Source organism: Tenrec ecaudatus, chromosome 6 (assembly GCF_050624435.1).
Source record: "Tenrec ecaudatus isolate mTenEca1 chromosome 6, mTenEca1.hap1, whole genome shotgun sequence".
Taxonomy (NCBI): Eukaryota; Metazoa; Chordata; class Mammalia; order Afrosoricida; family Tenrecidae; genus Tenrec; species Tenrec ecaudatus.
The window spans coordinates 130,264,944-130,285,779 of NC_134535.1; the positions used below are offsets into that span (position 1 = coordinate 130,264,944).

At 43.1% G+C, this 20,836-nt stretch overlaps 1 protein-coding gene across 4 annotated transcripts in view; it reads left to right on the top strand.

Moving 5' to 3' along the window:
- The window catches only part of PARP11 (poly(ADP-ribose) polymerase family member 11), a 72,619-nt gene that overhangs the window by 43,243 nt on the left and 8,540 nt on the right, over positions 1 to 20,836 (top strand). For all 4 annotated transcript variants that reach the window (XM_075552198.1, XM_075552200.1, XM_075552197.1 and 1 more), the window contains 3 exons: positions 505 to 580; positions 9,409 to 9,481; positions 9,561 to 9,691. In XM_075552198.1, the coding sequence (XP_075408313.1) occupies positions 505 to 580; positions 9,409 to 9,481; positions 9,561 to 9,691 (280 nt within the window). The remainder of the gene's footprint in view (positions 1 to 504; positions 581 to 9,408; positions 9,482 to 9,560; positions 9,692 to 20,836) is intronic.

The window sequence follows — 20,836 nt, forward strand, 5'->3', positions numbered from 1 at the left end:
TGGGTTTTCTTTGTTTTTAAATGACAATGTCTTGTATTTTTATTATTTCCAAAATTTGTGAGGAGATGGCAGGACTTCGGTCCACTTGATAAATGAGCCAGGAAGAGGAAGAGTCTGTGTAGTACAGGTCTCTCTCTCTCTCTCTCTTGCTGCTCTTCCTTTTCCGAAGATGAGAACCCTTGCCTTAGTGCCTTTCCGGGAGATCTCGTGATCTCTTCACTGTGGATGGAAACGGACTGACCCTGCACACGGAGCAGCGAGGAGATTAGCACTGTCATTGTGAGAGCGTACCTCAAGCAGTGCAGCTGGGCGCCCGGCAACAGTACTTTTTATGACATGATAAATAGATACAGGGTCATGGATTTTCGGGAGATGATGCTTATCAGCGATTCCCAAGCTTCATGACTCCAGATGACTGCGCGGTATGGCTACAGATCCTCGCGGCAGTGTATGTAGCCCAGCACGTTTCTGTGACTTGTCTCCCACCTTTGTCTTTGTCTGCAGAAATGAAGCAAATGAATCTCACCACTGGGAAACAGCGCTTAGTGAAAAGAGCCCCCTTTTCCATCAGCGCTTTCAGGTACTGGAAAGAGACTGGGGGGGGGGGGCGTGGGCTTGGGAGGCTGCATGGTTTGCTTTTCCTCTCCCTTCTCTTATTATTTGACAGAAAACAAAAACAAAACAACACAACCCTGAATATGTTGGGTGGGTTATTGAATAATCTCAATGTTAATCTTTTAATCGTCGATCTTGGCAATATTTAGTCTCTCAGTGGTTGAGTTATAATTTTCTATCAGTGTTTTCCTTTCCTGTTAATTATCATTGTTGCATTTTCCCTTGTACATTCGTATTGCATTTCTCTTGTACATTTTCCAGTCTTTAAAGCACTGAGCATGTTTATTACCAACTGCCTTATGGCTCCCACCATAAGTCCTTAAAACAGTCTGTGAGATTGGTCTGAACTGCTGAAGAACCATCCGTTCTTTGGGCTGTGAATCTGCAACCACATCCCACTCTGTCCCACCCCCCTGGGCAACGCCTACAGGTACCTTCAAGCCTGTGATGGCAGGGGGCCCGAGGAAGACGGCCGCACAGGGCAGCACAGCCCAGCGCGTCCCCAAACCTGCACGGCATGCTTTCTTCTTTGATAGCTCTGGCCACGAACAAGAGTGTTGAAAATAGAGAAAGTATGCAAAGAATTATAGATGCCAGGAAAAATAATTATTATTTTTCCCCTGTGATTGGAATTGAAAGGAAAACTTTTAATCCATGTCTGCTATTTACTGGGATACTTCTTCAAGCAAGGATTGAATTTCCTTTTGCTCAAATAATGTTCAGTGAAGCACACTAACAGAAACTGTCACATGAATTGCGGAGAAGACTCGGTTGCTACATGCATAGAAATATGAAAAGATAAAGAATAATGAAAACATTTCCAGTTTCTTAGCAGTTTGTTCCTTATGACTCTTGACTTATAGTTTAGTGTCACGATTGAAAAGTTTTCCAAGTAACTTATGTACGGAATGATCTAGCATTTCCTTTTTCTCCCCAAACCATTTTATTAGGAGATAATCCAGACTTCATGTCATTCCATTCATTCACATCAAGCAGTGCTGTACAATTGCTCCCCAAATCAATTTCCGAACGCTTTCTTCCTTCTTGAGCTCCTTGATAGCAGCTTCCTCTTATCCCTGACCCTGCTGTACCCCCAACCCCCACCCCGGAACCCTTCGTCTAGTTATTGTCTCTAGATTCATCTATCCTGGAGTTCATATACTGAAGGCCATAGAAACACACATAACAGAGGGTCAAGGAGGCTACCAACAATGACAAAATTCAACAGAGCTATGGGGGACTTTCCTTCTTTACCAGATGTAGTGTACCCTTGTTCTTCAGTACAAGGGCTATAATAAAAGAATTAGTTGTCTTCAAAGAATAAGTAGTACAGGAGAGAAAACTGAGATGGCTGCGTGGAAAATGTTATTGTAATTAAAAATGTCGTTCTGCCTGGTCTCTATTGGTTGGGGTCAAGCTTTGCTCTGTCATGGAGTGTACAAAGCACAGAACAAAGCAGACAGATGGAATTTACCAGAATGAAGGATAATAAACAAGATACAAAAGAAGAGGCAGTAGGTAGAGTACAGTTGAGTGACGAAGGCCATTAATTTATGGCAGGAGTATATTGAGCATGTGCTATGTGTCTAACAAGCCATGCTTCCAATTGATCTCTCCCAACCAGAGGCAAGAAGCATGATGAAAATCGATGCATGGCAACAGGTAGTTCAGTGAACCTTGAGAGCCTTAGTTTCCACTACCCTGAGACCAGAAAACTAGATGGGCCCTGGCTAGGCTGTCACCCTCAAATGCTCTAGAAGGGATCACTTTACAGTGGCCTGTGTACAGAGGGGGGAAATATAGGACAATAATCAAAATCATAAAAGACTGCTCACAATTTTTTCAAGATTTTAGTCATTTTCAAATTTCTTTGTTTCCCAAACTCAAAGAACATTTAAAAGAAATATGAATCCCTGAGTCTTGGCCCTTCGTCATCTCTCAGGCCGGGAACTGAACTCACCCTTAGGACCCAACTTTTTTTTTTTAAACATTTTATTAGGGGCTCATGTAACTCTTTTATCACAATCTTTACATATACATACATCAATTGTATAAAGCGCATCTGTACATTCTTTGCCCTAATCATTTTCTTTTTTTTTCTCCTCTTTTCTTTTTTTACATTTTATTAGGGACTCATACAATTCTTATCACAATCCATACATATACATACATCAATTGTATAAAGCACATCCATACATTCCCTGCCCTAATCATTCTCAAAGCATTTGCTCTCCACTTAAGCCCTTTGCATCAGATCCTCTTTTTTCCCCTCCCTCCCCGCTCCCCCTACCCTCATGTCCAAACAATAGATAGGTTTATAAGGGAAACAATGATAATAGTGCAGTATGCACACAACAGAGCAATCAATCATTTGACATCAAAGGGGCAGCATTCACCCAGGACAAACTTCCGAAGGATTAGGGAGGAAAGATTAGGGAGGGCAACAGAAGACAGAGAGGAATGGGATAAATGGTGTTTCATTGCGGAAGGTTGCAGTCAATGAATAGTTTTAAATTGTGAACAAAATGAACTATTGAATGAAAAACTGATCTTCTCTGTAAACCTTCACCCAACTAGCATTAAAAAGTTTTTTAAAATTACCTTTCAAGAGACACTCAACGGCAGCTGCGTTTTATCATCCCATATCGGTAAATTGTTCACTATTGAAATATTAGTACTAAACCCAAATAAAAATAATGATATGACTCGAAGGGGCACAGTCAGAGCTGTAGGGTGAATGGGGTGAAGTTTCCAAATGGGTTCAGTCTTTGCTACACTCAACAAATGAGCAGGCGCTCTATTGTGAACCTCTCTCTGCACCTCTCCTGACCTGTTTCTCTGCAGTGTGGTGGCATTGTAGGTGCCGTCATGTGGCTCCAGCTCATCGCACCCCGGGTACCACAGCACGAACACTGCCCTGCGTCCTCACAGTTGCCGCCATGCTTGGCCCCCGTGTCACAGCCCCCGCGTCAGTGCATTTTGTTGAGGAGCTTCCCTTTTTGCTGTCCTGTACCAAGTCCTTTTCCAGGGACTTGTCTCCCATGATAACTTGTCCAAAGTTCATGAGACTAGGCCTTGCCATCCTTACTCCCAAGGAGCATCCTATTTGTACTTCTTTTAAGACAGATTTGTTTGCTCCTTTTGCAGGTTATATACTACATTCAGTGTTCTTTGCCCATAGCATATTTTCAATGCATCGATTCCTCTTCCATCTTCCTGAGTCAATGTCCAATTTTCACAGGCATATGAGGCAATTGAAATTACCACGGTTATGACTGAAGGACATGCCTAGAGATAAAAAATCAGACCTTGATCTCTTTACAGGTTTTTCTTTCTTTCTAAATTTTTTTCTTTGAATTAATTTATTCTATGGGTAATTGGTTTCTTTTTTTGTTGTCATCACTGTGTTCTCACCCATTGCCTATCTTGCTATGGCTTAATTTTTGGTGCATATTATTATCTCTACAGATCTATCCAGATAAGATAGACTGGATGAATAATCTGGAGGTGAAAACATCGGGACCAATGGTTCCGGGCAGGCACAGAAGAGGGGGAGGAAGGGGTAATGAGGTGGTGCTGACCAACCCAGGGACAGGGGAGCAACAAGTGATCCAAAATCAGTGGCAAGGAGGGTGTGAGAGGCCTGGTAGAAATTCAGCAAGGGTAAGGTAACCAAGAGAAATTACTGAAACCCAAATGAAGGCTGAGCATGATAGTAGAACAAGAGGAGAGTGTAAGGAAATAGAGGAAAGAACTAGGTGACAAAGAGTATTTACAGGGGTGTAAAGACTGGAATGTACATATGTAACTATATATAAGAATGTGGGGAAACAGATCTATGTGCATATATTTATAGGTTTAGTATTAAGGCAGCAGATGGACATTGGACCTCCACTCAAGCACTTACTCAATGCAAGAACATGTTCTATTAAATTGGCATTCCAGGATGCACACCTTCCCAACACGATTGCTGAAAAAAAAGTATGCATATGCAAATGTGGTGAAGAAAGCTGATGGTGCCCGATTATCAAAAGATATAGCGTCTGGGGTCTTAAGGATTTGAAGATAAACAAGCAACCATCTAGCTGAGAAGAATCAAAGCCCACATGGAAGAAGCACACCAGCCTGTCTGACCACGAGGTTTAGAAAGGACCAGTTATCAGACATCAAAGAACTAAAAATCTTATCAGTGGGTGCCCACCTTCCTGATACGATCAATGAAGACAAATGTGTGCATAAGCAAATGTGGTGAAGAAAATTAATGGTACCGGTTATCAAAAGATATAGCGTCTGGGGTCTTGGAGGCTCGAAGATAAACAAGTGGCCATCTAGTTCAGAAGCAACAAGCCTACATGGAAGAAACACCAGCCTGTGTGACCACAAGCTGTTGAAGGGACCAGGTATCAAGCATCAAGGAACAAAAAATCATATCATTGTCAATGTGTGAGTACAGAGTAGAGACTCAAAGCCCATTAGCAACCAACTGGACACCCCCTTACTGAAGGGTTGTGGAGAGGAGATGAACCAGTCAGGGTTCAAGGTAGCAATGAAGAAACATATAACTTTCCTCTAGTTCTTAAATACTCCCCCCCCCCCATCATGATCCCAATTCTACCTTACAAATCTGGCTAGACCAGAGGACGTCCATTGGTACAGATAGCAACTAGAAACACAGGGAATCCAGGACAGATGAGTCTTCCAGGACCAGTGGTGAGAGTGGTGATGCCTGGAGGGTAGAGGGAATGTGGGGTAGAAAGGGGGAACTGATTACCAAAATCTACGTATAGTCTCCTCCCTGGGGGATGGACAGCAGAGAAGAGGGCAGGGGGAGATGTTGGACAGTGTAACATATGACAAAATAATAACAATTTATGAATTATGAAGGGTTCATGAGGTAGGGAGAATGGGGAGGGAGGGGGGAAATGAGCAGCTGATATTAAGGGCTCAAGTAAAAGGCAAATGTTTTGAGAATGATGATGGCAACAAGTGTACATATGTGCTTGACACAATGGATGGATGGATAGTGATAAGAATTGTATGAGCCCCCAATAAAATGATTAAAAATAATTACTACGGTTGGAGTCAGGTGTGGTGCAGCAGATTTACACAATACAAATATGTCCTTCAATCTCTTCACTGCTGCTTCCTTGAGCATTGATTCTGAATGAAAGCAGACTAAATCCTTAACAATGTCAACCTCTTCTCCTTTTATCATGATGTTACCTGTTGGTCCAGTTGTGCATATTTTTATTTTCTGTACTTTGAGTTGCAATCCATATCAGAGTCTGCAATCCTTGATCTTCATCAGCAAGTGCTTCAAGTCCTCCTCCCTTTCTGTAAGCAAGGTTGTGTCATAGGCATATCAAAGGTTGTTCATAAGCCTCCCTCCAATCCTGATGCCACATTCTTCTTTATATATAATCCAAGTTCTCTGATTATTTGTTCAGTAGACAGATTAAATAAGCATGGTGAGAAGAGACAGCCGCTATTCCGACCTTTTCTGATTTTACACCTTTGTTCCACTCTCTACCGACTCTTGATCCGTGTACAGGTTCCCCATGAGCACGGTGTAGTGTTCTGGGATCCTCATTCTCTTTTCAAGGCTCTCCAGAGTTTGTTGTGGTCCATGCAGTCATATGCCTTAGCACAGTCAATCAAGCACAAGGAAACATCATTCTGGCATTCATTTCTTTCAACCAAGTCCATCTGACATCAGCAATGATATCCCTTGTTCTACTTTCTCTTCCGAATCGGGCTCGAACCTCAGGCAGCTCCTGGTCAATGTACTGCTGCACCTGTTGTTGGATGAACTTCAGCAAAATTTTACCTGCATTCAATGCCAATGATAATTGTTCTATAATGTAAGCATTCTGCTGGGTCACCTTCCTTTGGAATAGCTACAAATAGGAATCTCTTCTAGTCAGGTGGCCAGGTCTTACACATTTCTTGGCATAGTCGGATGAGGGCTTCCAGTGCTTTATCAGCTTGTTGAAATATTTCAGTGGGCATTCTGTCAACTCCTGGAGCCTTGTTTTGGCTGAGGCCTTCAGTCCATCTTGAACTTCTTCCTTCAGCACCATTGTTTCTGGCTTACAGGCTACCTCCCGAGATGGCTGAATGCTACCTAGTTCTTTATGGTATAGTGACTGGATGGTCTTTCCATCTTATTTTGATGCTACCTGCATCCTCCAATCTTTTACCCATAGAATCTTACAATATTGTAACTCGAGAGTTGGATTTGTTTTTTCTTGAGTTCTTTCAGTTTAAGATAGGCTGAGCATTTTTTTTTCCTTTTTGGTTTTCTACCTCTAGGTTCTTGCATATTTTACTCTCCTTCAGCTTCCCTTTGAAGTTTTCTGTTGAGCTCTTTGACTTCATCTATTTCATTTGCCTTAGCTACTCAACGATTAAGAGGACATTTCAGAGTTTTATGATATCTATGCCAATCTTTTTCTTTCCTATCTTTTTAATGACATTTGTTTTCTTGCTTTTTAATGTTCTTGCTGTCATCAACAGCTCATCATGCCTTCTGCTATTAAAGTTCAGTGGGTGAGATCTGTTCGTAAGATGGTCTCAGCATTCAGGTGGGATAGACTCAAGATTCTGCTTTGACTCTTGTGGGCTTATTCTAATTTTCTTCAACTCCCACCTGAATTTACACAGGAGCAGTTGATGGTCTAAACCACAGTAAGCTCCAGGACTCTTGTTAGCTGCTGATAATAAGCTTCTCCATTGTCACTTCCCACAAATGTAGTCAATTTTATTTCTGTGTATTCCATCTGGAGAAGTCCGTATGTTTAGTTCCTGTTTGTGTTGCTGGCAAAAAGTATTTGCGTTGAAGAACTCGTTGATTTTGCAAAATTCAATCATGTAATCTCTAGCTTAATTTCTATTTCTAGGCTTTTTCAACTGCTGTTCCTTCCTCACTGTTTCCTACTTCCACATCTTGATTGCTTATTCTGTTTAATCAAGTTTAAACTAAAGATGTTGATGAAATTCTTCAATATCAGTGGTAGGTGCATATATTTGAATAGTAGTTGTATTGACTGGATTCCCTTGTATGCAGACAGCATTGTTCTTCAAGCTAGACTTTGACTTTTTTAAAAAGATGAATGCAATGCCATTCTTCTTGAATTTGTTGTTCCTGACATAGTAAGCCATCTGAGTCACTGACTCAAAATAGCCAAGGCAATCCATTTCTGCCCACCACTGAAATATTGATCTTTATACATGTCATTTCAAGTTTGCTAACTTCCAATTCTGTTAGATTCATGTTTCAGACATTCAAAGTTATACTTACAAATTGATATTTGCAGCTATTTCTCTCATTTTAAGTCATGTCCTATCAGCAAATGAATGTCCCCAAGGCTTTACTCAGCCCCCATCTTTATTGTCGACTCTCCTTTGAGAAGACAACTCTTCCTCAGTGATTGCTTGAGTGCCTTCCAGCTGAGGGGCTCCTTTTATGGCACTGTCTCTGAGGTGGTCAGGTTCTGACAATGTTCTGCTGCTAGTTCCAGTGTCTACGTCCTCTGAGGTGGGCAACTATTCCTTCTGTATAGTCTGTTCTTAGTCTGGTACTCTGCTGAAACCTGTTTTTGCTGGGCCACCCTGCCAATATTTGAAATACTCGTGACATGGCTCGCAGCACCTATGATACCACAGTGTGATAAACTGACCGGCAAGGTAGCTTTCATTTTTCTTCAGATTTCGTAAGAAGCCTTTGTGATTGCTCTGTGTCCTTGGGGAAAATCCATCAATATTATCCATTATGAATCAAAAAACAAAAAAACCCAATCATCATAAGCTTCTGAACTCCCTTACTCTCTTGAATTTTTACTGGTCCAGCGGATATCAGAGGCCATTGTTTTGATTGATTCTTTTATTGTTATTATTTTGGCCTACTGAGGCTGAGCTAGTGTGTATCATTGAGAGAACTTGTCTGCATCTATCCACTGATTGCAGAGATGTGTCAACATATTTTGTTTGGAATATACTTGTGAATTTGTGATCTGGAAGCTTGGTGACAATACTTTATTACTTCTCCTTGTATTTAAAATATCCCTAGAACTCAAAAGATCAACAACCCTTCAGGAAAGGGGGCAGAGAATTTTAACAGTTCATATAACCTCACCTATAATAACAGTGCCCTGGTGGTATAGTGGGTTACACCTTGGCTTTCTAGTTACAAGATCGGCAGTTCAAAACCAGCAGATACTCCTTGGGAGACAGAGGAGGCATTCTACTACCTTAAAGATAAAGTCTCAGGAACCCACAGGGACAGTTCTACCCTGTCCTATAGGGTCGCTATGAGTCAGAATTGATCACATGTTAGTGAGGTAGTTTTTTGTCTACTTGTTTTATAATAAGAGAAATATGAAGGAGCTTGAAAAACAACAACAAAAACTCTTGTAAATTCTCATATCTCCTAATACCACATTTCCACAAACTTTTCAGTAGCCAGTATAAACATATTGAAAGGCATTTGTAATCCAGAGTTTGATTTGCTTCTCAGCAATCCCTTTCTTCATTATTAATATTTTACCTAAAATCTTCCTTCATTTTAAAGAAATTCAGGAAATTTCAGACCGACAACTGGTTTTGAAGTTGTGATAATGTATAAGGCTTGGTGTTTTCCCGCAATGTTCTGAACTCAGCACTAACAAAGTAGCACCCGATACAGATTTCAATAAAGCGATGAAAACGAAGCAAAGGGCTACAATACCCGAGACATGAAAATTGCATTTTATGGAAAGGTTAATATTTTGCTGTTTTGTGTCTTGCTTTTCACAGTTACATCTGTGAGAATGAAGCTATCCCCCTGCCGCCACACTGGGAGCACGTGAACACCGAGGTTCCCTATCAGGTGAGAGCCGAGCTGCTGCACGTGTCCTCGCAAAGAAGCCGGAGGGAGCCCGTGAAATGACATGCGCTCCTTTTTCCAGCTTATTCCTCTGCAGAGTCAAACCCACGAGTATAACGAAGTCGCTGGGCTCTTTGGGAAAACAATGGATCGCAACCGAATTAAAAGAATTCAGAGAATTCAAAATCTAGACTTGTGGGAATTCTTTTGCAGGTGAGACAATTTCTGGTCTGAATCCTCTCTTTGGCCTCTTAAGCGTTTTTTTGTAGCCTTGAATCAGTTAAGCACAAATGTTACTTTTATTAAGTTTTAGTGGTACTGTATGAACCATTTAGACATGTGGGGCTTTGCTCTGCCATATTTAACCCGGTCTCTCAGCTCTCTTGTCCCGGCGTTCTCGGAATCCGAGAGCTGCTTCTGTCGGGTAAATGTGGCTCCCTTGGCCTACATTATACAGTGCAGTGTTAGAAGGGAAAAGCCTGCTCAATGTCCCAGAAGCTCCCTCTACCTCCAAGGGTCTGAGCGGTGCATATTGACAAGAATGGCATTGCAAAGGACTCTGGGAGCTGCATCGTGTGATTGAGCATGACTTTGCTAACCCAACCTTCTAGTTCAACTAGAAGTCCTTAGCTTGGAAGACCGCTTTTAAACTTAAACTCATTTTTTTCTACTCAATTTAGAACTTAGGGTGTAAGATTTTAAGCCTCAGTTCACTGCCCAGTACATGATGGAAATGACCCATCAGATTGTTCACTAGCCTGTTAACCTAGAAAATAAAGACCATTACAGAATACCTCAAGGAATTGCTCAAATTAATCTGCTGTACTGTATTTTAATTTTTAAACAAGTACTACTTCAAATAAATGATTCTCTGAAATATTTTCATTAATACTTTGGATGATACTTGGTGCCTGCTCTTTTAGAAATGTAGGCTAATTTTTTATTTTTTAAATCCAGAAAAACGTCAAATAGATACAAAAATAGATTGCCTAACATAATGAAGCCCCACAGACTTGACTTAAACGTTATCAAGATTTACCACATATCCTTTATGTAGACTAGAGAAACAAATTCATGGACACGCATATGTGTATACAAAACAGCTTTATATAAAAGAACCATTGTATATTGAAAAACATTCCAGCCTAGTCCAAATCTAGTCCATAAGTCCAATATTAGCCCATATGTACAATATTAATCCATAAATTCCTCTTTAGACTCACACAGCCATGCAATAATGCCAAATGCAGGAAGATCACAGGCCAGTGGGTGGAAAGTCTTGTAGATCCAGAGGTGGTAGAAGGATCTTAGCACTGATATGGATCTCCACATGGCTCCTCCAGGTCCAGGGCTCTGGCTTCATCAGTATGTCTACATGTGGCTTCTCAACAGGAATGTGTAGCAGAGAGTGTGTCCCACTTCCAGGGAAGAAGATAGGAGTTCCCAGAATCATCAGGAGAAGTTAATGCCCACTCAGAGGTCTGATTGACAGGCTAGACTCCACCCTTTCAGAAGTTGACAGATGATGTCACTCCCACGGACCATCCCTTGTCAACTCGACACTTTCACACACCTCTGTGGCCATATCTAATTTTCAAACAATATAAAGTCATATCTGTACCTAAGAGGATAAAACTAAACTGCATGCAATTCAATATGTGACAAAGCCTTATTTAAACATAATATTCTTTAAGTGAACCAAACAATACTCTATGCTTAACGATTGCAGTTAAGTGAACATCTACGCCATAATCCTATGAATATATTCCCCTGCCTATGCACGTTTGTAAGCCAACCACTTCATGCTTTCATCCACCCCGTTTTGGGTATCCAATTTCTATATTGCCCACGTATATCAACCCAGTGCTCTGAGGAGACAATCATATTCTTTTACGTGAAGGATCTTCATACCCATTGGAACGTTGTGAAGTCTGCATCCATAAGCAAAGTCAAATCAGGACAGGCATCCATAAAATCAGCACCAATATGTACCAGTTCACAGGCTCAAAAATCATCTTGTTGGGTTCTGGCCAACTCACTGTGGGCTGCCCCACTTAGCCTTACCAAGGTGTCCATCAGTCCCCTCGCCTTTAGACAACCCTAGCCCCTTTGTGCTAGGTCATGAACTTAATACCAGTCAACCTGCTCTCATTTTCTCCTCTCATCCCTGTGCACCAGGTTCATGGGTGTCAGAGACCAGACTCAACCCGTCTCTTCATTGCTACATTTCTCTCAGGTCCACTCACCAAGTGGATCCAGGTGGTCACCTAGCAAGCATTTCAGCCTGCCCAAAGGCTCCCTTTAACGTTCAGCCCTAGAGAGGAGTGTCTTCAGGGTTCCAGATTTTTCCAACTCTGGACATAAACCACTAATTCAAAATCCAAAAAACCACAGGGTTCATTTTTCCCTTCAATCTGTCAACAGCCCCCTAGGCAAGTCTCTTCACCTTTGAATGTCCTGAGCACTCAAGACACTGGGTGGGACTTATCTTTTCAGAGCCTTCTTGGCAGGCATGTCCTAACCCACTTAAATATTCAAATTAATGGCTGAAGGCAAATTGGCTTACAAACTCTCTATTTTTATACCCCCAATAATCATTTCTATCAATTATTATATCAATAACAATAAGCAGAAGAAAACAGTATAAACCTAGTACAGCCAAATTGTAAACTCAGTTCGTAAAGCAGTTCAATCCTTATCTAAATTAGTCTGTTGATACAAAATATTGCCTTGGGCCTCTGGCTGCATTGCCTCATACCAGGACCTGGTCGTCTGTCAGCCATTTGACCTTCTGTCAGCCATTTTCACTAAGCAGCTCTGAGAAATTCAAGGAGTAATTTCACCCCCCGAGTTCAAAGTATACATTAATCACATTCATTTTCACTATTTCAAACAGGAATAACCAAAGATAAGAACCAAACACAATATTCAAAGCTCTGACTTCACATATTCTTTCCAGAAAACAACCTAGTAAACTGCATGGCCATAGCTGACCTCTGCCTCGCCAAAGAAGAAACACTACCATGAGGGAGAGGTCAAACAAACATCTGCTCTCCATCTTTATGATTCGTTTATGATTAGTATCCTACTCCCGGTACTGTAATATGTTAGTCTGGGTAGACTGGAGAAACAAATTCCTAGACATGCATATGTGTATAAGAGCTTCATATAAAAGAGCAATTGTATTTTGAGAAACATCCCAGCCCACTCAAATCCATAAATCCATATTAGCCATATGTCCAATGTGAGTCAGTAAATTCCTCCTTAGACTCACACAGTCGTACAATAATGCCAAATGCAGGAAGATCACAGGCCAGTGGGTGAAGAGGCTTGTAGATCCAGTGGCGGTGGAAAGATCTCAGTGCTGATGTACGTTTCCATGTGGCTCTTCCAGCTCTGGGGCTCCAGCTCCCTCAGTATGTCTTCATGTGGCTTGTCAACAGGAATTTGTAGCAGAGAGAGAGTGTATTCCACGTCTGGGGAGGAAGATAGGAATTCCCAAAATCCTCAGGAGAAGGCCATGCCCACACAAAGGCCTCATTGGCTGTGACCTGATTGACAGGCTAAACCCCACCCCTTCAGAAGTTGACAGTTTATGTAACTACCACAATTCCTTTTTAACTTTGTTAGTTATAATTGTTACTACAGCATCTTTAAAAAAAATCATTTTATTGGGGCTCATACAACTCTTATCACAATCCATACATACATCAATTGTGTAAAGCACATTTGTACATTCATTGCCCTCATCATTCTCAAAACATTTACTCTCCACTTAAGGCCCTGGCATCAGCTCCTCATCCCTCTTCATCCGCATCCCCCCCTCCCTCATGAACCCTAGGTACTTTATAAATTATTGTTTTGTCATATCTTGCACTGTCCAATGTCTCCCTTCACCCATTTTTCTTTTGTCCGTCCCCAGGATGGAGGTTATATGTATATCCTTGTGGTTGGTTTCCCCTTTCCACCCCACCTACCCTCCCAGTATCACCACTCACACCACTGGTCCTGAAGGGATCATCTGCCCTGGATTCCCTGCATTTCCAGTTCCTATCTGTGCCAGTATACATCCTCTGGTCTAGCCAGATTTGTAAGGTAGAATTGGGATCATGATAGTGGGGTGCGGGGGGTGGGGTGGAGCATTTAGGAACTAGAGGAAAGTTGTATGTTTCATCATTGCTACGCTGCACCCTGACTGGCTCGTCTCCTCCCCGTGACCCTTCCATAAGAGGATGTCCAGTTGTCTACAGATGGGCTTTGGGTCTCTACTCTACACTCTCCCTCATTCACAATGATACGATTTTTTGTTCTGTTGATGCCTGATACCTGATCTCTTTGACACCTCGTTATCACACAGGCTGATGCGCTTCTTCCATGTGGGCTTTGTTGCTTCTGAGCTAGGTGACCTCTTGTTTACCTTCAAGCCTTTAAGACCCCAGACGCTATATCTTTTGATAGCTGGGCACCACCAGCTTTCTTCACATTTGCTTATGTACCCACTTTGTCTTCAGTGACTGTGTCAGGAGTGTGAGCATGATGGAATGCCAGTTTAATAGAATAAAGTATTCTTGCATCGAGGGAGTACTTAAGTGGAGGCCCAATGTCCATCTGCTACCTCAATATTAAATCTATACATATATGCACATAAATCTATTTCCACATCCTCATATATAAATACATTTACATTTGTACATGCCTTTATTTAGACCTTTATAAATGCCCTTTGCTTCCTAGCTCTTTCCTCTATTTCCTTTTACTTTACTCTTGTCCCACTATTATGCTCAGTCTTCATTAGGGTTTCAGTAATTCCTCTCGGTTACATTACACTTGATCACGCTCTACCAGGGCTCCTACATCCTCCTCACCACCAATTTGGCTCACTTGTTCCCTTGTCCCTGGGTTTATTAACACTACTATCTTCCCTTCCCCACCTCCTCCTCTGCCATGTCCTCCCGGAACCGTTGGTCCCCTCGTTTTCTCCTCCAGATTGTTCATCCAACCTATCTTATTTAGACAGACCTCCTGAGATAATAACATGCACAAAAACAAGACAGAGCAACCAAGCAACAAAATAAAACAGCAAGCCCATGACAAAGAAACAAAACAAGACACAACAAGAAAGAAAAGCTTGTAGTTAATTCAAGGACCACTTGTTGGCCTTTAGGAGTGTTTTCCAGTCGAGTCTGTTGGGGCACCACGCCCTGGCCCCAAAGTCTATTTTTGGTATTCGCTGGGGACCCGTTCTTTCCCCCTTGCTGTTCTGTTCCACGCCCTTAGTGTTTTGCCCTGGTGTGGTGGGATGAGATCGGACAGAATTCCCTCCCTGTGTCTCCAGTGACTACAACATCTTAAAGTGAATCCCAGACCTTCACTCATGTCAGCCCCATGTGCCTGTGAATGAACCGACCCTTTCCCTGGTGACGGTGCACAAACTTGGCTCATGCTCGGTCAGTCGGTCAGCACGACTGGAGTCTCTTCCGGATGAGATCCGCACAGTACTGGATGGTCCTACAAGGGGCTCCCAGCGTGTGTTCTTTATAGTCCTGCGTCTTTCCATGAAAGCAGTTCTTACTTCTCACAGTCACTGGACTCCAGAGTCTAGAAGGTTCTCTTCAATCCTGTGTAGATGATTCTCTTGCAGGGGATGATAAGGGCTCCTGCTCCTTCCATTTCATTCTCACCATAAATCAAGCATGCTCTTCTAAAACAGTCTGATGAAAATGAATTTCTGATTCCGAATCTGGCCTCTGGAGTGCATATTAGTTGCCCTCGGAAATTGAAACCTCAGTTAAGTCCAGTGGTAAAAACAGACCCGTGAACCCAACACATTTGGTACAAAGACTTTCATTGGAAACCCTTTGGCTCTCGTGATGCCCATCGCAGTTTTACGTCCTATTGGTTTATAGCAGCGCTTCTCAACCTGCGGGTCACGACCATTTTGGGGGGTGAACGACCCTTTCATACGGGCTGCCCGATTCATAACAGTAGCAAAATTATAGTTATGTAGTAGCAACAAAAACAATTTTATGATGGGGGGGCTCCCCACAACATGAGGAACTCTATGAAAGGGTCGTGGCGTTAGGAAGGTTGAGAACCACTGGCTTAGAGCAAGGTGGGATGGTGAATGAACCTGCCACCTGCTCTGACAGGTCAAGCCACTGAGGCTCATTGTAAGGGCAGCCTATCATTTTGACATCTCCCCAAAGAGCTAAAGTAACCTAGTAAATCCTGTAGTGTAATCTGTACCTCACCAGATAAGCAGTCAGGTCCAAGTGAGCCCACAGGGCATCAGCTGACATACTGCACAGGCCTCGTGTGTTTTAGCACCTGCTCTGCACCAGGCACTGGGGATGTAGCTGTGCACAGGATCTTGGGGATGGGAGGGTGAGGACAGGGCATCTTGGGAGCGCAAAGTAGGGCATGTGTCAGAGGAAACCAGCCTCCAACACCGAAAGGGCCAGAAGGCGCAAATGTACGGTGATCATATATAAAGATTATAGTAAACCCATAGAGAATAAGAAAGATGGCAAAGAGAATAAATAAAGGAGCCAGACACATTTTATGGTGGCATGCTCACCTCAGCACCTCTTTCTTGGTGGAGCACGCAGAACTGGGAGAAGGGAGAGAGCCTTCACTCTGGGGGCATTTAGAGGGAGCCTTACGACATGCGTATTCAGCAGTTCCATGCGTCACAGGGTGGGTGGGATCTACATTAAGGTTCCTGAGCTCGCAGGTGAGGAAAGGAACCTATATTGGGGGAGGAACAGGGAGACTGGGTGTCACAGCTGGAAGAGAGCCAAAGGATAATGTCTGCGTCTATAGGGGGATAGACTCAACCCTGTGCTGGCTTTAAGGCAGCAGAGCCGGTAAGAGGAGAATCTGTGGGGATGATAGTTAAAGCAGGGTCATGTACTTGCACTTGAACTTAACAAAGTGGAGGCTTTCCTGCCATGGAAGAACAGCTTTCCAGATTCCGTCTGTTATAAGTTAGGGAAGACAGTCCTCGTCATATTTCCCCTGGCAGTAGTGTTCCACAGGTGTGTGCGTTGTGGAATGAGGGGTATCAAGGGGCACTTCCTAAAGCAGGGGTCTTTGAAACTATTGAAAGGTAGGTGGGGAGCAGGGCATTACGGGTGTCAGAAGGAGTGTGGACCCAAAGGGAACAAATGAAGGGGCCTCAAAAAATTAACTCCATTGTGCCACGAGCTTTCTGAAGCCCCCTCATAGCACAGCGAGAGAATGTTAACGAGAACAGGCCATCGGGATTGCTAGAGAGAATGGGGGCTAGAAAGGTGGGTAAGGAAGATGGAAAGGACTATTCCCAGGTTTTTATCTTATTCTCACTGATAATAGGAAAGGGGCAAGAATAACTCTTGGTCTTTATCTTTCTCAAAGATTTTATCCAGTTCCTGATTAGGGAGGAGTGCAGATAGCACCTGGGTTGTAAGAGAGACCATCAGGCTTACAGAGACGGCCTACTCCTCCTTTTCACTTATGTAAATACTTCTGTATTTTATTTATGTAAATTTGCCCTCACTGTAAAATGATTGAACCAATCCCTGCTTGCAATACATTCTTTAGCTGCATCACAATCACCTTCATTGGCCACACGTGCAGCCTTTAAAGCAGCGTTTCCCAAAGTGGGCCATATGCTTCCAACGGCCGGCCTTCAAATGCTGATTCCTACACGGTGTCCTGCCCCAAGCCATGGCCTTTTCAAATGCATGATATGCATTTAAAAAATGGACATTGGATAAGGAAGACCAAAGAAGAATGGATGCATTTGAATTATGGCATTGTCAAAGAATATCGAAGGGACCATCAACTGCCAAAAGGACAAACAAATTTATCTTGGAAGAAATACAGCCAGAGTGCGCCTTAGAGGCAAGGCTGGCCAGACGCCCTGTGGTGTCCTGTGGACATGTTGTCAGGACAGGCGAGTCCCTGGAGAAAGACTCCATGTTGCTAAAGTAATGGGGCAGTAAGAAAGAGGAAGACCTTCAACAAGATGGATTGACTTGGGGGCAGTTCTACCGTGTCCTGTAGGGTCCTGTGAGTCAGAGTTGACTTGAGGGCAGTGAGTTGGGTTAGTATCATGATGTAACACATAGGTTCCCACACTTACTTGGCCCACCAACCCCTTGGCTACATCGATGGCCTTAAACATAAGAGCAATTGTGAGGAAGGCACAGGACTGGTCGGTGTTTCATTCTATTGTACATAGGGCCACTATGTGTTGGAACCCCAACGCGGTGCCTAACAACAACACTAATTACCCAAACAGCACTCTATCCTGGATTATGGGCTATCTATTGTATAAAAGTTTTTCATTGCTTGCGGTGGGGCTATGAGTAATTTTGAAAAGGGGGTGGTAGACCCAATTTTTATATATATATATAAGTCATTTTATTGGGGGCTCAATCCATACATCAATTGTGTCAATCACATTTGTACATATGTTGCCATCATCATTTTCAAAACATTTTCTTTCTACTTGAGCCCTTGGTATCATCTCCTCTTTTTCCCCACCCACCCCCATCCTCCTACCCTCGTGAACCCCTGGTAAATTATAAATTATTACTGTTTTCATATGTTACACCATCTGCTGTCTCCCAGCACCCCACGTTTCTGTTCATCCGCTCCCTGGGGTGGGGGGTAGGGGAAGCGCGTTATACATCAGTCCTTGCGATCGGTTGAACCCATGCTTTAAATCATGGCAATAGCCCAACTCCAACTCAAATCACTGCCCTCGATCAGTTCTGATTCAGAGAAAAATTGTGACTCAATTTGTCTTGTTGTTTTTTTTTTTTATTTAAATAAAAGAAATCTGAGCATGTGTAACTTGTAATGGGAAAGAGTCTACATACAAGAACACACACAGATTTTAAAAGACAGGAGGAAGAGACTTGTGACTAGAATTCAAGAACATGTCTCAGAAGGAAATAGAAGAGGGTAGGTGTGATCCAGTTATAGTTATAGATATGTGGAGGTGGGGAAGTAGGGTTAGGAAGTTCCTTCTGAAACTTTGGATTTCCTTGGGAAAATAAGAAGTGAGGTCATCTGCAGAGAATAGGATCTTGGGAGAGGAGGCGGAGAAGCACAGCTAGAGAAAATGGGGAGATTTGAAATGGCCATTGTGAGAAATGGGGGTGGTGGTGCTAATTTGGGAAACAAAGGATCTCTGGCCACATGAAAGAGCTGAGTGTGGATTTGTGGATTCATAGAGGAAACCCTTGCAGGTGTTACCCAATTTACTGTAGAAGTCTAAACGGAACACCAGAAAGGGGAAATGGTTGGATTGAGCCAGGGTTGGGGAGAGATATGGCAGTAAGAGCAGGGAGAGTGGCCCTCTCATTAAGAACAGGGATTTGAATCCAATTCTCAAGTTGGTCCACGTGTCACGATCCCCCATAGAGTTCTTCGCCAAGCAGAGATGCCTCATATCCTTCCCAGGCCGTCTTAATCAGAGCCTCTTGGTGCTAACATTTTAATCTTTAAAAAGTTCTACAAGTGACTTTTTTCCCCCCTACAAGTGATTTTTGTGTTATGTCAAGATGAAAATCCACTAGGCTATACCTAGGAGAACCTATTTCAACACAGAGTGTGAAGATGGACCTGCTCTAGTTTATAGCGTGTGGTGAACACACAGTTGAGTCCTGCTGGTACTCTAGCTCTTGAGAGGGTGGGGCTTTTGAGAAGGCATAGCTACAGCTCTTTCTGCCGGAGAAAGGTAGGCGAGGATGTGAAAAAGGCCTAGTTTGAGTTCTCTGATTCCCTTTAGCCTTCATGAAGGTCCGTGCTCATGGAAACAGCTGTCAAGAGATCATAGACACATTGCATCGGGTCAGTCTATTGCAGCAGAACTCATGATTGTGTTGAACAGCAAGGATGCTACTCTGAAGACTAAGGTGCACCTGTCCCAAGCCATGATGTTTTCAGTTGCCTTCCTATGCATGTGAATAAGGGAGACTTAAGAAGAATCGATGTGTTTGAATTGTGGTGCTGGAGAAGAACATGGGAAGTACCACGGACTTCCAGAAGAACAGACAAATCTGCCTTGGGAGAAGCATGGCTGGAGTGCTGCTTAGAGGCCAGGATGGCCAGACTTCATCTCACGTACTTTGGACATGTTGTGAGGAGAGACCAGCCGCTGGGGAAGGACATCATGCTTGGTCATGTAGATGGGGCAGCAAAAGGGAGGAAGGCCCTCAGTGGACTGGATTGACACAGTGACTTCAACAATGAGCTCAAGCACAGGAACAATTATGAAGCTTCACAGGACCATGAGGAGGTTTGTCCTGTTGTTTATAGGGGCACTGTGGGTCAGAACCGACTCCATGGTACCTCACAACAACAAGATCCATGATGCCTTGGAGATCATTCCAGCCTTTCTGGGGCACCTCGGCCATAATAGGGTGAGGCTCCCCATTTCCTGGGGGCCTCCCAACTGGACACGAGGACACTGCTGTGGGAATCAAAGCTGTGGCCGCCGCCTCCACTGCCTTCCACTGGGACATGGGCCACAGCCAGTCCAGTGCCTCACTCCAGGCTCTTTAACCAGCAGCCTCTTTTCAATATTGGAGAGAGCTCAGTGTCTTTCCAAGCCAATTTTCAAGCTCATTTGGGTATAACACCTAGAAATGAGTCATTATCCTGATTTCTTATATTAGATTTGAATCATTCTAAGCCATTAAGCCTTACATTAGAAATATGTATGTGTTTGGACCTCCACTCAAGTACTTACTCAATGCAAGAATACTTTGTTCTATTAAATTGGCTTTCCATAATGCTCACCTTCCCGATACGATCACTGAAGATAAATGTGTGCATGAGCAAATGTGGTGAGAAAAGCTGATGGTGCCCAGCTATCAAAAGATGTAGCATCTGGGGCATGAAGACTTGCAGGTAAACAAGCAGCCATATAGCTCAGAAGCATCAAAACCCACATACAAGAAGCACACTAGCCTGTGTGACCACGAGGTGTAGAAGGGACCAGTTATACGACATCAAAGAACAAAAAATCTTACCAATGGGTGCCCACCTTCCCGATATGATCCCTGAAGACAAATGTATGCATAAGCAAATGTGGTGAAGAAAGTTGATGGTGCCTGGCTATCAAAAGATATAGTGTTTGGGGTCTTAAAGGCTTGAAGGTAAACAAGCGGCCATCTAGCTCAAGAAGCAACAAAGTCCACATGGAAGAAGCACACCAGCCTGTGTGACCATAAGGTGTCAAAGGAATCAGGTATCAAACATAAAAGAACAAAAAAATCATATCATTGTATATGAGGGTGAGTGCAGAGTGGAGACCCAAAGTGCATCTGTAGACAACTGGACATCCCCTTGCTGAAGGGTCAC